The 12,543-nt window shown below is 58.6% G+C and overlaps 2 protein-coding genes across 28 annotated transcripts in view; one reads left to right on the top strand and one right to left on the bottom strand.

Annotated features, from left to right (window-relative positions):
* The window catches only part of OTOF (otoferlin), a 108,691-nt gene extending 98,176 nt beyond the window's left edge, over positions 1 to 10,515 (top strand). For 17 of the 27 annotated variants that reach the window (XM_052809657.1, XM_052809655.1, XM_052809653.1 and 14 more), the window contains 11 exons: positions 891 to 1,018; positions 1,605 to 1,775; positions 2,345 to 2,505; positions 3,208 to 3,350; positions 3,878 to 3,966; positions 5,810 to 5,908; positions 6,142 to 6,240; positions 7,761 to 8,002; positions 8,375 to 8,553; positions 8,729 to 8,829; positions 9,367 to 10,515. In XM_052809657.1, coding sequence (XP_052665617.1) covers positions 891 to 1,018; positions 1,605 to 1,775; positions 2,345 to 2,505; positions 3,208 to 3,350; positions 3,878 to 3,966; positions 5,810 to 5,908; positions 6,142 to 6,240; positions 7,761 to 8,002; positions 8,375 to 8,553; positions 8,729 to 8,829; positions 9,367 to 9,547 — 1,593 coding nt within the window. In that variant the 3' untranslated portion in view covers positions 9,548 to 10,515. The remainder of the gene's footprint in view (positions 1 to 890; positions 1,019 to 1,604; positions 1,776 to 2,344; positions 2,506 to 3,207; positions 3,351 to 3,877; positions 3,967 to 5,809; positions 5,909 to 6,141; positions 6,241 to 7,760; positions 8,003 to 8,374; positions 8,554 to 8,728; positions 8,830 to 9,366) is intronic. The other 10 variants (XM_052809678.1, XM_052809662.1, XM_052809659.1 and 7 more) reach the window with 3 other exon arrangements.
* Positions 10,463 to 12,270, bottom strand: LOC128151891 (uncharacterized). Its single transcript, XM_052809680.1, has 2 exons — positions 11,288 to 12,270; positions 10,463 to 10,858 (listed from the first exon to the last, which is right to left on the bottom strand). The coding sequence occupies exon 1, from the start codon at positions 12,213 to 12,215 to the stop codon at positions 11,307 to 11,309; it is 909 nt and encodes a 302-aa protein (XP_052665640.1). The 5' UTR covers positions 12,216 to 12,270; the 3' UTR covers positions 10,463 to 10,858; positions 11,288 to 11,306.
* Between the last annotated feature and the right edge of the window lie 273 nt (positions 12,271 to 12,543).

The raw sequence follows: 12,543 nt of genomic DNA, 5'->3' as shown, positions 1-12,543 counted from the left end.
CTGGCTGAAGGGCATGGCACCTCCTTAAACTTGCACTGGGTCATTTTTGATCGATCCAGCTAATGCACATTTCTTTGTATGGAGTGCGGTCCGGAAAAAGTCCTTTCCTGACCCCTACACTAGTCATCCTTGCGTCCCCAAGCATGAGTGAGGTACCATAGCCAGGCACTTGAGAGGGATCTCAGTCCTGCTAGTAGCACCGGGACTGCTCTTTGTCACCACCTTATCCCGGTGTTTTACAAATGCAACCTACTTTCGGCTACATTTCCCACTAGCCTGATTCTCCACCCAGTGCTGCACCCCATTGCGGTAATGAGTCTCCCATCTACTACCAACAGACTGAGGCTGCAGTAGTAGACACCAGCCTGGTCAGCACCACCACCAACAACAACCAGGACCAGCTGGATGTGTCCTGGCATGGGCATCTGCTGTTGTGTGCCATGATGGAGGTTGGGACTGGAGAGTCTGGGGATACTCACCCCCTTTATGGGGAGAAGCCAGAAGCCTCTGGCCCTAATGTAGTCAGCGGAGAGAACAAGATGGGAAGGGGACAGTCTTCTTGACATCTTGGTCAGGTTGTTGCTCGGGTTATTTCTTTAGAGGAGCCTGTTTCTTTCCACTGATGAAAGAGATGCCAAAGACGACTGTGGTTATGTCTCTCTGAGGGGACACGGCCAGCCCCAACCCCTCCCCAAATCAGGACAGGGATTGACACAAGGCAGGATTTATCCCCAGTTTAAACCAAGACACTCCATTTAGGGGGACCAAAGTGCTTAGCCACATGCCTATGGCTAGGCAAGGCCGGATGGTCTCAGGGACGGAGAATGGGATCATCCCTGAATTCTTTGCTACTGTGGACAGCACTGATTTATCTCACCTGTTCTCTACAGGCCACGGACCTTCACCCAGCTGACATCAATGGGAAAGCCGACCCCTATATTGCCATCAGGCTGGGGAAGACGGACATCAAAGACAAGGAGAACTACATCTCCAAGCAGTTGAACCCTGTCTTTGGAAAGTGAGTTGCCCCAGCCCTGTTACCTGTCTGCATCTGGAAGTGGTGAGCTAAGCCTGAGCCAAGCTTGCCAGCCCTTGGACCTGCACCCTAGCTGTCCCACAGCTGCTGCTTGAGCTCAGAAGATGGGAATGATCACACAGAACTTCCCTTGCAAGCAGCGTAGGCATCCTCATTTCAGCCATCTGTCCTTCTTTGCCAGCTGTGTGGTCAATATAGTAAAGGGTGTTTAAGAGACGTCCATATCTGATCAAGATTAAGTACCTACTTTAGGAATTGTTAGGCCAAAACTCGAGCGAGGGTATGGCCTGTCTCTCTGGTGACACACAAACTTAGGTTCAGGGCTACTGAGACACCCAGGCCAAGCAATCACCCTGTGCCAGCTCCTGTCTAGGGCTGCTGGGTCCGAAACAGCCCACGCAGAGATTTAGTTAAAACCCCTACCTCGAATGTCCTGCAGCGGTAGGTGCAAATTAAACACCCTCCGCAGACTGGAGCAGACCCACCTCACCCATGTATCTGTCTTGAGCAGCAGCCAAACCCTTCAACAGCTTTTCTCTTTCCCCTCACCTGCTTTCCCCCGGCTTAGATCCTTCGACATCGAGGCCACCTTCCCCATGGAGTCCATGCTGACAGTGGCGGTGTACGACTGGGACTTGGTGGGGACTGACGACCTCATTGGAGAGACCAAGATTGATCTGGAGAACCGCTACTACAGCAAGCACCGAGCTACTTGCGGGGTGTCACAGACTTACTCCATGTACGAGCAAAGCTTTCCCAGCCCAAACTTCTGCCTGGACCCATGCCTGTCTCATCTGCCACACCAAGCCCAGATCTCCTGCAGGAATCTCCCTCCTTTATCGCCTGCTAATGGAGGAGTCTGTGCTGTACCCTCACTCTTAAGACAGGTTTTGTGACCAGCACGGCAGGGCAGCAGCGGAGCGGGTTATAAGGAGCCCAGGGCAGGGAGGAAGGGACTGGGGGGCACTGGTGGGACTGGGTAGAGGGGTGAGGCCAGAGCTGAAATAGCAGCAGTGCCAAAGGAGCAATGTTGAGCATCAGGAATCAAGTGGGGTGCGCTGGGAATTTCAGGTCTGAGTCAGCATGGAGTAAAGGGGCTGGGGTGGAAGGGTGTTAGCAAAGTGTAGAGAGGGGGCACAGAGGGACCTGGTCTGCTCTGAAGTGTCACGTTTGCTGACTCAGATCTTTTCCCTGTGAATCCCGGGTCCTTCATGGCAGCAGCGTTTGTTTTGCTGGCAGAGGGGAACAAAATGGCTTTTTCCTCCAAATCTTGCTACTACTTCACTGACCTTGCCCTCCTATTCACAGACATGGTTATAACACCTGGCGTGACCCCATGAAGCCCTCCCAAATCCTGTCCAAGCTGTGCAAAGAGGGCAAGGTGGATGGGCCGCACTTTGGGCCAGGAGGAAGAGTGAAAGTTGCCAACAGGGTCTTCACCGGCCCCACGGAGATTGAGGATGAAAATGGTACCTGCCCCATGGGATGAAGGTTGTGGAGGGGAGCAGGGGTCTGGGGTGTCCCCTCATCATCCAGGACTGGAGACAGATGTAGTGGCCCCATCACCCCAAAGCAGCACTGCAGTCACTCTCCATCCACCACCTTAAATGGACCTTCCAGTATGTGACCAGTCAGAGTCTTATAGACCACCCAGGCCAGTGGGTTGCTCTCAGAATCACTCATGGGTATCCGTGGCATAGCATCATCGAAGCTGCCTTTGAGAAATTCCTCCTGGAAGTGTATGTCCAAGGAGCAATGAAGACAGCCCACCCTGGCCTTCCCAGGGTTTAGGAAGCCATTCTCCATGTAACTGTACCCCCAAACAATGGTGGTGTCCCAATGCACTCACGTGTGCTCAAGAAAGATGAAGGCAGGCCAGGAGGGGTGCAGAAGAGGAGGAGAACGTGGACAATGGATACGGAGCTTGTTCAGCCTGGGAAAATGCAGACAGGCAGGGGATCTGGACTTTCTGTAAATGACACGGATTAGAGAGAGGAGAAAGAGAGGTGTTAGGAAGTGTTGGCTGAAGGACAAAGCGTACACAAGGAAATGGAGAGGAGTAACTAGTAGGCAGTTCTGCTCCCTTGGAGTTAGGGGTAGAGGAACAGTTTGCTGTGCCTGGTGTCTCTCTGCCCGGTCCTCCAAGCTCATCCCTCCTTTTGCCCATACAGGTCAGAAGAAGCAGACAGATGAACACCTGGCCCTGACTGTGCTGCGCCACTGGGAGGACATCCCACGGGCGGGCTGCAAGCTGGTTCCCGAGCACGTGGAGACGCGTCCGCTGCTGAACCCTGACAAGCCGGGCATCGAGCAGGTCCTCAAAGTCCCAGAGCAGAATTGGAGGCAGCCCACGCTGCCGAGCCTGCGGACCCTCCAAGCAGGGAGCAGAGATGTCAGCTGGGCAGAGCAGCCGTAACCCACCTTGTCATGGGCAGCGGAGACGGGGGAGGCATCCTGCAAATAGTGGCACTTGGGCATCAACAGCCCTTAACAGTCATCTGTTGACCAGCAAACTAAGTCTTTAGTGCCTCTCCTGCTCCAGCCTGCGTCCATTTCGTCCCCCCCCAGGTCCCTTGGTCCCCTGACTCCCCACGCTGTGCCCCTCAGCACCACGCTATGCCATGAGATACTTCTGCAAGGGGTGGGAAAGGACTGATGGCACGGGGGAGCCCTGCCTTGCCCCCCATATCTGGCAGAGTTCAGTGCTGCAGGGCCCTACCCCACATCTGGCACGGCCAGACTGATGTTGAAGGGCAAGAGGAGCTGGGGGGGACCCTGCTAGGTGGGGGGGGTGGGCAAGGAGGGACCAGGGGAGCTGACTGCACCTTTCCAACCTTGCAGGGTCGCCTGGAGATGTGGGTGGACATGTTCCCCATGGACATGCCAGCGCCTGGCCCTGCCACTGATATTTCCCCCAGGAAACCGAAGAAGTAAGAACCTCCCAGCCAGCCAGCCCCAGGGAAAACTCAAGGCTGGGGACAGAGCCCTGCTTCTCCCCTCTCCTGCTGCTGCTCCATGGCCCAGCCCAGCCCTCTGCCTGGGTACCTCGACCGCGCTGGCATTTCCAGAGATCCCAAGACTGGAGGCATCAAGTGATGTCTTCCCCTTCCAGCGCTGCTCCTGAAGGGTGGTATCATGCCCGTTCCATTTCCTGCAGCTCCCGATTTTTCTCGTCTCTGTAGAGTAGGAAACTAAATTGTTCCCCGGTGCCCGGCATGGGGCCGGGGCAGACCAGTGCAGCCAGCCCTGAGACCCTGGGTTAGCCCAGGGCAAGGCATCCCTGGGCAGTTTGGACGGGCCCTTTCCAGGAGGTGATGGCTAGAGCCCGGAGCAGGGAAGGTTACTGAGACAGAGTTGGTCAATCCAAGCAGGACAGAGCAGGCAACAGGCAGGGTAATAAAGAGTTCTTCCCTCCCCACCCTGCCCTCTCCCAACTCATTTAGAGAAAAGACAGACATTTATTCCCTCGACATCCTTCCTATCCCTGCCTTACCCTGCTAGACTCTGTCCTTGGACCCCTTTTCCCACCCTCAGGGCCGAGATACGGGGACAGCACTGGGCATCCTGGTGGGAATCTCTTGCACCCCTGTGCCCTTGCACAGATGATGCCTCGGATGGAGAGAACGTCCCTTGATCCCAGTGGGCTGCAGCTGGGGTCTGAGGAGCAGAGCAGGCAGCTGCAGGAAAGCTGAGGCCAAGGGCAAGGTCCAGACACCAGCGCGGATCAGAAAAGCGGAGGGTTGTCTGTGGGACAGCCATGCTGAGCAGTGACCCATGAGCTGGAGCTGAGATGTTCCTACTGATGGACTGAAGAGAGGGTTTGCAGGTAGATAGCCTGTTTCAAGCAAGGTTATGCCTGGTTATTTATCCTAGGGGTTGAATCCATCTCCTCTGTCTTTGTTGGGAGCACTGGGCACCACCTGACACTAGCTGTAGGTGCTGGAGAGGCACAGCATGGGACAAGCTCCCACCCATGGCTGCAGACAGGAGGGGGCTGGAGGAGATGGCAGGAGTCCCACAGCTGGGCTCAGCCAGGGCATTGCTGGAGGGAGATACCAGAGGAGGTGGGTTAAGGAAGCTGTAAATCCCCTTCCCCTCCCCTGTAGGTACTTCTAGCAATGAGTTGTGCTTGTGGCCACATGGCTGCCTTTCTTTGCCACCGTCCCCCAGCCTTCCTCCAGCCTTTCCACGTTGCAGCTGCGCCCTGCGAGGAATCTGGCTTCTGCTCTTCCTCCGCCCACTCCCACCAGAGCTGCTTTCTCCATCACCAAAATTCCCAACCAAGCCAAATGCGACTGGGAAACCCCGGGTTGCTGCACACAAAAGGCAGGGCTGGGAATATCTCAGAGTCTCTGAACCTGCTGGAGTCCTAAGAAGGACTGTGATGCCCATTTCTAAGGGGGGACAGCCCTGCTGAGTAACGTGGGGAAACCAGGAAGAAAGCTGGACTCAAGACCGTTTTGCAGACACCATTTTAGCCACAAATCCACCAAAGACCAAGCCTGGGCTGCTCCACTGAGCCTTTGGCATGGGCTTTGCAGAGGTTCGGAGCAGAGGGAGGTAAAGGTCCCCTTGCTGCTCTGCTCACCCTGCCTGGGCTAATCTGAGCTCATGCAGAGATTCCCCGTCCTGTTCTTGTCCCCATGATCCCTCAGATAAGTTCCCTGTGAGCAGTTCCCTGCCATCTCGGTGCCTGGCCCTGGTTTCTGGCAGCGTCACCCCTTTCCCTCTTGCCCTTGTGCCTCACCTCCTTGTCTCCCTTCCTCCTGCCAGATATGAGCTTAGAGTGATAGTGTGGAACACAGACGAGGTCATCCTGGAGGACGATGACTACTTCACTGGCGAGAAATCCAGTGACATTTTTGTCAGGGGGTAGGTACAGCGTGGCATGCCAGTGCCAGCTCCTCTGCTTCTCCCTGGGGGATGCTAGTGCTGGCTGGGGTCCCCGGGGTGGTTTTGGAGAGGGGAGGGGGGGTATGACGTGGACTGTGGTGCGGGGTCGGATAGAGCCAACGCTGCCATTGTCTTCTGTGCTGTGTTTCTTGCCTCTCCATCTCTCTCTCTGACTGCACGACCCGCTGTGTGTGCCTGGCCTGGCTGCCCAGCTTTGAACTGCGGGTTATTATCTGGAACACCGATGAGGTGGTTTTGGAAGATGATGCTTTCCTGGCGGGAGAGAAGATGTCTGACATCTATGTCAGGGGGTAATGGCCGAGGCCTCGCTGCTTGGTCCCCGCCGTCTGCCCCTCTACCCCTTTTTGAGCTTGTCTTGATGACCCCACTTGGCATTTCTGTCCTGCAACCTCCAATTCCAGCATCTGGAGCCAAACTGTGGTTAGTTCCCATCTCTGCTTTGCTCTCACCCAGCAGCAGGGGAAAGGCCCTTCCAAAACTTGCCTGTACAGAGGTGAGGGGACTCACTCTTGCCCATAGCCCAATTCTTCCCAGGACCTCAAATCAATGCAACAGCATTTCAGGCTGGTGGCTGACTATGCAGTGACTTCCCACCAGTCTGTTAACCTGCTCGGTGATTTCTCTGCAGCCTCACCAGCTCAGGCCAGGTCTCCTCTGCTTGCATCTCATGCTGCTTTCAGGAAACTGGGTCTGTTTTGGTGTCTCGGGTCCCATCAGCCCAGTGGCTTTTCTGCAGTGGCTCTGAATCTGAGATGCTCCAGCCCTTCCCCATCTGTATGGTGGGGGATCACTTGACCTTTTAGTTTTGCGGGGCAAAGCAGGGCATCGGCATGCTCAGAGCCTGAGAGACCAACCCTGCGTTGGATGCTCGAGCATGGAGTCATGTCGCTGCTGGCTGCAGCCCCTCAGGACAAACAGACGCACAAAAAACCTGAGAGCACCCTGGGGAACGGAGATGCCTTGGCTCATCAGAGAAAGGGGCTGGGGGGCACTCACAGTCTTTAAAAAAAAACTGTGTTCCCTGGAGACCCAGACTTGCTGGTATGGACTGTCCTCTGTGTCCCTTTTGCTCTGGGAACCCTGCTCCCTAGAGCCAGAAAATTAGGGGCAGAAGTACATGCGACGGCAAGGTCAGCACGGCCACCCCGTCTCCCAGGGCAGGAGGATGGGGATCCCACTGCCTCCAGTGACCTGGTGCCCACGGTGGCTGTCTGAATGGGCACTTCAGGTCCCTTCACTGGAGATTAGGTCAGCAGAGACAACCCCACCCTCAAGCAGAGCCTGCAGCAGGCGCTAAATACCTCTGATGGGCTCGGATAGATGTGCCCTGACACAGGGAGCCTGCGGTGACCAGCACAGACCAAGCTGCCTCCGCAGGGACAGCTGCCATCAGAGGAGGCCTAACTACCCCACGGCGGAGTGAGAAGGTCTCTACAGCCTCCCCGCTCCACCAGTGCGGGATGGGGACTTCCTTCCAGGATGCTCTGCTCCAGACTCCCCAGCAATGCTCCTTGCTCCTGTCCACCTCTTTAACATCTCCCTGCCCAGAGAAAGACCTCTGACAACCCGCCTGCATTTCTCACTCTCAAACTCCCCCGTTCCTCCTAGGGCCCTCCTGCCCCCGTGTCCATTCTACCCCTTGGAGATGCTGCTGCTGCGGTGATTGGAGCAGCCCCAGCCCATTGCTCGTGCCCTTTAGGTCCTTCCAGTCTGTCCTGGAGACATCCTGGTTGCACGGACAGGATGGTCCTGTGCCCTCTCCTCCCTCCTGTAACGCGTGCCACCCCTCTCACCCCTCTGGGCCCTGCAGGTGGCTGAAGGGTCAGCAGGAGGACAAGCAAGACACGGACGTCCATTACCACTCGCTCACTGGTGAAGGCAACTTCAACTGGCGCTACATCTTCCCCTTTGACTACCTGATGGCGGAGGAGAAGATCGTCATCTCCAAGAAGGAGTCGATGTTCTCCTGGGATGAGACCGAGTACAAGATCCCAGCTCGCCTCACCCTGCAGGTCTGGGATGCTGACCACTTCTCTGCCGATGATTTCCTCGGTAAGTGGAGGGTCCGCTGAGGTGGGGCAATGGGGCAGCCAGCAGGGACCCCATGGCTGGACAAGCAGCGAGCAGCGTGGGATGAGGCAAAGCCTATATAGGAACGGAACCCATAAGGGCAGCTCTGCTCCTCAAGTCCACAACATCCTACAAACCCCCTTAGAAGCTGCTCGTAAGAGCAGGCAGGATGAGAGCCCTTGTCTCTGCTGCTGCTGTTCAAAGGCTGCTCCTGTAGTCAAGATGTCAGCTTTTTAGTTCCCAGAGCTAGTTCAACGTTGCTCTCCAGGGAGGAGATGCTGGCCCAGCGCACCTCCAGCCAAGGACTCAGCACTTTGGGGGTGCCAACATCTCTGCTCCTCTTTCTCCTGCCAGGGGCCATCGAGCTGGACCTGAACCGCTTCCCCCGGGGAGCCAAGACATCGAAACAGTGCAGCCTGGAGATGGTGACGAACGAGGCAGAGCTGCCCATGGTCTCCATCTTCAAGCAGAAGCGGGTGAAGGGCTGGTGGCCGTTCGTGGCCAGAGATGAGAATGATGAGCTGGAGGTCACCGTAAGGAAGGGGAAAAGGGAGGGATTTTGCATCCTGGGGATGGCAACTCTTTGCAGACAACCTCCACCCCCCTTGCACTTGCCTCTGTTCCCTCAGGTCCCCTCTGTCACCATGTCTTGGGGGCTGAGGTGGGGAGCATTGCCCAGGTCTCAGCACAACTCTCTGCTCCCTGCAGGGGAAAGTCGAGGCTGAACTGCACCTTCTGACAGCAGAGGAGGCAGAGAAATCCCCCGCCGGGCTGGCTCGCAATGAGCCTGATCCACTGGAGAAACCCAAGTAAGTAGGAAACCCCACTCCCCAGCAGGCACCTGGGCTTCTGGGAGATGCTGTGAGGTGGTCCCCAGGGAGGGAGCCAGGCATGGGGAGGAGAGGAGGGGTCGCACTGGGGGGGATGTAGGAATGAGAGTCATGGGCAGAGCCATCTCTACTGGTTCCCCCCGTTGCCTGCTATTCACTGCCCTGCTGCTTTTCCTTACTTTTTTCCTTCTCTGCTTCTCTTCTTGGCTCCATCCCCTTTCCTTGGCCTCCTACCACCTCCTCCACCCCTCTGGTCCTCACCACCAGATTCCAGCTTTGACTGGAATCCTCACACTCCCTCACAAACCGGCATTAGTCCATCTGGCATGTGTCGTGCTGACTCCCTTTGTCCACCCTCCTGATCCTCCTGGTTGGGCTCTTTCACTCTGTGCAGGCTTACGCAGGGAATGCGATCCTGCACCTCCCTTTGCCCACCATGTCCATTGTTGCACTGCCTGCTGTGCCTCCCTTCTCTATGGCCAAGGCATTAATGATGGGTATTTGCTTCCCCCGCAGCCGCCCGGACACGTCCTTCATCTGGTTCCTGAACCCGCTCAAGTCCATCAAATACCTCATCTGCACGCGCTACAAGTGGCTTATCATCAAAATCGTGCTGGCCCTGTTGCTCCTCATCATGATCGCCCTCTTCCTCTACAGCATGCCAGGCTACATGGTCAAGAAGCTGCTGGGAGCATGAAGCATGGGACCCTCCCCCATGTCCCCAGCCCCGTGGCACAACCTTCCCTGGCCCCATGCCCTTCTCCTCCCCGCAGCCTCTCAGCAGCTTCTGGGGACATCTCCTCTTTCGCATTCCTCCTCTATGGGTCCCCTTCGTGACTTTAGTCCCAGAGAAATGGGGCTGGAGGATGGCGTCGATCACAAGGCTGTGCATCCCTCACCGGGGCACCCAGGCTGGGAGTCTCGGAGCCCTCCCAGGGAGCTCAGCCCCCGGCCCCGGGGGAAAGGGAGGGAGAGCTGGGGCCGGGGCCATGGGAGCGCTCCCGAAAGGCTCCTTGGAGAGACTTCAGGAACAAGGGTGAAGCAGGGACCTGGGACAGCTGGAGACACGCCAGCCCCACCAGTGTGGGGACGGCACCGAGCGGCCCCAACACCCGTTCCCGCTGCCAACACTGTCCCCGCTCCACTCCTAGCTCTGGAGGTCACTGCATCCCGGTGCAGGGACCCATCCCACACGGGGGAACACCAGGCATCATGTGCCCCAGCAGCTGCCAAGGCCCTGCAGAGAGCCCTGGGGCTGTGCAAGGGGACTCCCTGCCCTTCCCTCCCCACGGCTCTGTCAGAGGCAGGGAAGTGTCCAGCCGCTCAAACATCTTCCTAAGGTTACCAGCCCAGAGGTGGTGGGGTGGCCGGACATCCCTGGGGGCTCACAGGGAGCCAGGTTTTCTCACACAGTGTGAGCTCCCTGTGGTCTTCTTGATTCTCGGTTTATTTTGTGTGGATTGGTATATACTGCGGCTGGAGACTTTCTTGCCATGTATATTAGGGAAGGGCTCTTTTCTCAGCTCACTACAATATTCAGCTGTTGAAATGTCACCTTTCTCAGCTTCAAGTGTGCAAGACCCTCACTGAATAATTGAAGAGATCTCGGGGATGTTTTTAAGACGCTACCATTTTAATCGATCAATAAAGGGTGGGTTTCCCTGATGGGTTCTCGCGTTAGTGGGGAGACGGCGTGTCGCTGGCTGCTTCTCCAGACGAGCCCCTTCCTCCTTCCCTCTGTCTTCCCCGCGCCTTCCCAGTGGCAGCCTCTTTTCCCGCTGCCTCTCCCCAGTGTCCGTGCCCCGGCCGGCAGCCTGGTCCCTCAGCCGCACGGGGAGCAGAGCAGGCATGGCCCTGCCTTCCCCTCTGGGCAGGACGGCAGCAGGCAGACGGCGATGTCTTGGGGACGACGGGGACCGAGAGGGGCTGCTGCTGGGCCGGGAAGCCCCAGTCACTTCTCCCCATCGGCTGGGGGTGCTGCCCAGCGGGTGGTCTCTTCTGGCCTGCCCTGGAAGAGAGAAGGGGGGTGAGGAGGGACCCCAGGGCTCCATTCGTCCCCGAGCAGGATCCCCCCCGCAGAGGCCCAGGCTGGGGGCAGAGGGGGGCCCTGGGCTCCAAGCGGCATCTCCTGGGCATCCCCGGCATTAACCCTTGCCCTCCGCAAGCCCCGCAGGACACCCACCTGCCCCGGCCTCTTTCCGGCTCTGAGCCGGACCCTGCCTCTCCACGTGCTTTCCTCCCCAGCGGTGTCAACACCAAAACTCAGCGAGAGGCCATCGCGTCTCTCGCCGCCGCCCCCGCGCTCCCACGCCACACGATCTCGTCCCACAGAAACGCCTCCCGAACAGCACAGCTTCCACGGCTGCAGAAGACAGCCCAGACCCGTCCCCGTCCTCCCGTCCTGCGCTCGCCCTGCCCACGCTCCTCCCCGTCCCACCTTTTCTCGCCGGTGCTCCTCACGCCTCCATCGCCATGGCGTGGAAGAGCGCGTTGACCTGAAACCGGAGGTGGAACGGCAGCTCCGGGTCCCCTTTCATGGTGCCCTTGGGTGCCGAGCTCCCTGCCAGCCACAGCCGGCCCTGCTCGGCCCCGACGATCCTCCGCACGCTGCTCTTCACTTTGCACCAGGACTGCCGGATGCGCTGCAGCCCGACCCCCTGCCGCAGGCCCTTGTAGCCCACCAAGGGCAGGGGCTCCAGCCCGACTCTCCGCAGGCGGTCCAGGGCCGTGGGAGGGGGAGGCTGTGCCCAGGGGGGCAGGGGCCACGTGGGGACCACGGCGGGGACAGACTCCCCCCGCCCGGCTGGCTGCAGGTCGGCACGGCTGGTATCGCCGCCTTTTGCCCCGGTCTGCCGTGCAGGAGGAGCCCTCGCGTCCTGCCTGCCCAGCCTCATCTGTCCCGCTGGGGTTCCCGGGGATCTGGCCACGGGGAACGATGCCCGCGAGCCCTTGCCGTCCCCGGGGCTCCTGGGCAGAGGCGCGTTGCACTCCTCGCAGCATCTCTCGGGGGCGATTTTGGGGAGCCGCTGGGTTATCTCCCACACGTAGACCGGCTCCCCGCTGATGGCCAGCTCAAAGCCCAGCGCCAGTTCCAGCTGGAGGTCCTCCTCGTGCACCAGCATGTCCACAGCGCAGAGGGTGACGGCCAGCGTGGGCAGGTCCGGTTCTGCCGCGGGCTGGCTGCAGTGCGGGCAGCTGCCGGTGAGGCATCGACGGCACTGCAGGCAGACGGGATATTCTTCCCACGTGGCTCCGCACAGGACTGGAGTGCTGCTATCCTGAGCTATGTTCAGCTTTCCCAGCAGGTTGCAGCAGATTTGGGTGATGTTCAGGGACTCCATCAGGGATCTGGCGAGCTCCTCCATGTTGGCGATGGAGGGCTGGCTCCGGAGGAGCTCTGAGCTGCTGGCAGCACTGGAATTTCCAGGTTGACCCATGTCTCCGGTCTCCGAGAGGAGCTTCCCTGCCATAGCCGCTTTCCCACCATTCTCCTCCATGGGGCTTCCCCGACCTGTGGGGGGACATACCGGCGGGACTGTGGGGGCTGCTGCGGGACAGGACCCACCCGGCTCCCTCTCGCTGCCTTCTCCTGGGTGATCTCCCAGCTGCCCGCAGCCAGCCCTGCCAGCTCTGGGATGCTGGGGGTGAAGCTGGGGTCTCGGGAACATGGGGCAAGCCCAGGCCAGGGGCTGA

The sequence above is a fragment of the Harpia harpyja genome, chromosome 15 (assembly GCF_026419915.1).
Source record: "Harpia harpyja isolate bHarHar1 chromosome 15, bHarHar1 primary haplotype, whole genome shotgun sequence".
In the NCBI taxonomy this organism is placed as follows: domain Eukaryota; kingdom Metazoa; phylum Chordata; class Aves; order Accipitriformes; family Accipitridae; genus Harpia; species Harpia harpyja.
The sequence above is the reverse complement of the archived record's forward strand: the minus strand, read 5'-3'. Positions and strand labels throughout refer to the sequence as shown.